Source organism: Macadamia integrifolia, chromosome 4, assembly GCF_013358625.1.
Source record: "Macadamia integrifolia cultivar HAES 741 chromosome 4, SCU_Mint_v3, whole genome shotgun sequence".
Taxonomy (NCBI): Eukaryota; Viridiplantae; Streptophyta; class Magnoliopsida; order Proteales; family Proteaceae; genus Macadamia; species Macadamia integrifolia.
In genome coordinates this window covers 27,859,649-27,862,157 of record NC_056560.1, presented here as the reverse complement: position 1 = coordinate 27,862,157, position 2,509 = coordinate 27,859,649, and the positions used below count along the sequence as shown (strand labels likewise).

The 2,509-nt window shown below is 37.3% G+C and overlaps 1 protein-coding gene across 1 annotated transcript; it reads right to left on the bottom strand.

The window, feature by feature from the left end:
• Positions 1–2,119, bottom strand: LOC122075883 (probable mannitol dehydrogenase). Its single transcript, XM_042641088.1, has 5 exons — positions 1,815–2,119; positions 1,592–1,705; positions 864–1,380; positions 612–765; positions 1–256 (listed from the first exon to the last, which is right to left on the bottom strand). The coding sequence occupies exons 1-5, from the start codon at positions 1,910–1,912 to the stop codon at positions 57–59; spliced, it is 1,083 nt and encodes a 360-aa protein (XP_042497022.1). The 5' UTR covers positions 1,913–2,119; the 3' UTR covers positions 1–56.
• Between the last annotated feature and the right edge of the window lie 390 nt (positions 2,120–2,509).

The window sequence follows — 2,509 nt, the reverse complement described above, 5'->3', positions numbered from 1 at the left end:
AATAGAAAAATAAAATAAGCAAATACACTGATTCAGATAGCTAGAGATTAATATATCTAAACATTTAAGGTATTCGCTACATCAATGACAAATCGATATCTAATGTCTCCTTTTTCAAGTCGTTCAATCGCTGTGTTCACATAATCCATTGATATAACTTCGATATCAGCCACTATGTTGTGCTTCCCTGCAAAGTCTATCATTTCTTGTGTTTCTTTTATCCCACCTATTGAACTTCCCCCAACAAGCTTCCTCCCTGAATTTCAAAATCAAATGAGATTAATTAAGAGCTAGAGTTTTTGACATTTCAATTTTTATGAGCTTACCATGGCCAATTCTATTGCAATTACTTCAAGCATGGGTTTGGGCCCTAGTTATTTTGGAGATAGGATCTGCTCGTACGATCACTTGGTCATACAAGTTAGCATCAAACACTTGTCACTCACCTTTTTATTATTACAAGGATAAAGAAGGGTATATTTGAAAACAAAAAGAAGGGGTGTTGGATGTTGACTCGTACAACTAGGTGATCATACGAACAGTTGATCCGTTTTCATTATTTTGGGCCATTATAGTCTAGACATGCTTATAGAAATTTCTCATTTACTCACCCATAAGTAATGGAAACACTGGTAGCTCCACTGCTTTTCCAAGTGCTCCCACCATCACTAGCTTCCCATGAGGCTTCAATAGATCAATCAAAGGTCCAATACTATGAGGTGCAGAAGCCGTATCAATAATGCCATCCATTGTGCTCATTGCAGCCTACATCAATTCAAATTTGTAAGATTTACTAACCCATAAGTATTGGTAAGATATTCTAACCCAAAAATTTGGGCCAGCCCAAGAACTCTACAATTCACCTTCATTTGGTCCGAGTCCTTGCTGACCAAAAATGAATCAGCCCCAAGTCGTTCAATAGCTTCCTCCTCCTTGCTTGGTGATGTACTAATCACAGTCACCTTCATACCAAAGGCCTTAGCAAACTTGACAGCCACATGCCCAAGTCCACCGAGCCCTACTACTCCCAAATGCTGTCCTGACTCATCCAGTCCATAGTATTTCATGGGGCTGTATACAGTAATCCCGGCACATAGTAACGGAGCTCCGGCATCTAACGGCATGTTTTCAGGGAAGTGAACGGAGAAATGCTCATTAACAACAAGGATATCAGAATATCCACCGTAGTTTTTCTCTCCGGTCCCATGTTCAAACATGGTGTATGTAGATTCGGCTTTGGGACAATAGGGTTCCAATTCCTGCTGGCAATTTTCACAAGCACGGCAAGAGCCAACTAGGCACCCCACTCCTACCTTATCTCCTACCTTGAATTTCTTCACTTTGGGTCCCACTTGGGTCACTTCCCCCACAATCTCATGCCTGTGTTCATTTAATTGACAGGTAGATGAAAAATCAAAAATCAACTACTGATCAAGCATGCATAAGAATGAGAAAAATACTAAAACTTAGGAGGATATTTATGAATCTAAATATGAAGTGAATTATTCTACTTCTTTTCCTACAAGTCTCAAAGTAGGAAAATTACAACAATTGAGGTAACAGTAAAAAAAATTCCGAGGCCTATACATACCCAGGAACAACAGGGTAAAGACCTAATCCAAATCTATCCTTTGTTGAGATAAGGTCTGCATGGCAGATTCCACAGTAAAGTATTTTCATGGTAATATCGTCATCTCTATTGGCTCTGTAAAGAACACCAAAAACACTCAAATCATAATATGGTTTTGGATCAATAGCATAATACCAATAAGTTTTCTTTGAATGAAACTGTGAGGGTAGGTTATATTAACTACCTCCTGGTGAAGTGAAATGGGGAGAGAATTCCAGAGGAGTCTCTTGCTGCCCAACCGAAGGCCTTTTGTGTGTGCTCTTCTCCTTCAATGTTTGACATTTTACAGCAGATGGAGACTAGAGAGCCTGTGTTTCTGTTTGTGTAATAGCGAGCGAGAGAGAGAGAGAGAGAGAGATGGTTTAGCTGGTAACTGATTTGCTCTATGGGTTGGCTGTCTGGTCTTTTAAAGGAGGAGAAGTTTTAAGTTGTCGTAATGGGTGATGTATAGTCTTTCCCATTTTATAATGGTTAATGGTACGTTATATGGCTCTTATCTCTACTCCAAGAAAAGGTTCTTCCACAGGAGAGTGGTGACCAAGGAAACAATGGCAACTACTAACTTTCATTAAAAAAAAAAAAAAAGCAACTACAAACTGAGAATTCCCATCATCTCTTTTATAAAAAAAAATAAGGATATGCCTAAAAATAAAGGGTTTGACTTTTTTTTTTCCATCTTGGTAAAAGTCTAATTAATTGTTTAAGCCTTACGGTTACAAATAGGTTTTTTATTTGCCTCTTATCTTATACCTAAAATATATTTAATGTAGTATTTATTGTGGGGTAAAACGAAAAATTTAAGAATTACAAGTAATTTAATAAAGTATTTAAGTGAAATAACATAATTTATCTTTATTTAAAAAAATATATGTGCAATGC

Bases quoted from the DNA above. Each gene is read 5' to 3' on its own strand.
- LOC122075883 (XM_042641088.1), bottom strand. From the start codon at position 1,912: ATGTCAAACATTGAAGGAGAAGAGCACACACAAAAGGCCTTCGGTTGG. The intron at 1,706-1,814 runs GTAGTTAATATA...TGTTCTTTACAG, and splicing joins CCATTTCACTTCACCAGGAG to AGCCAATAGAGATGACGATA. The intron at 257-611 runs GTGAGTAAATGA...TTTGAAATTCAG, and splicing joins AGTGTTTCCATTACTTATGG to GGAGGAAGCTTGTTGGGGGA.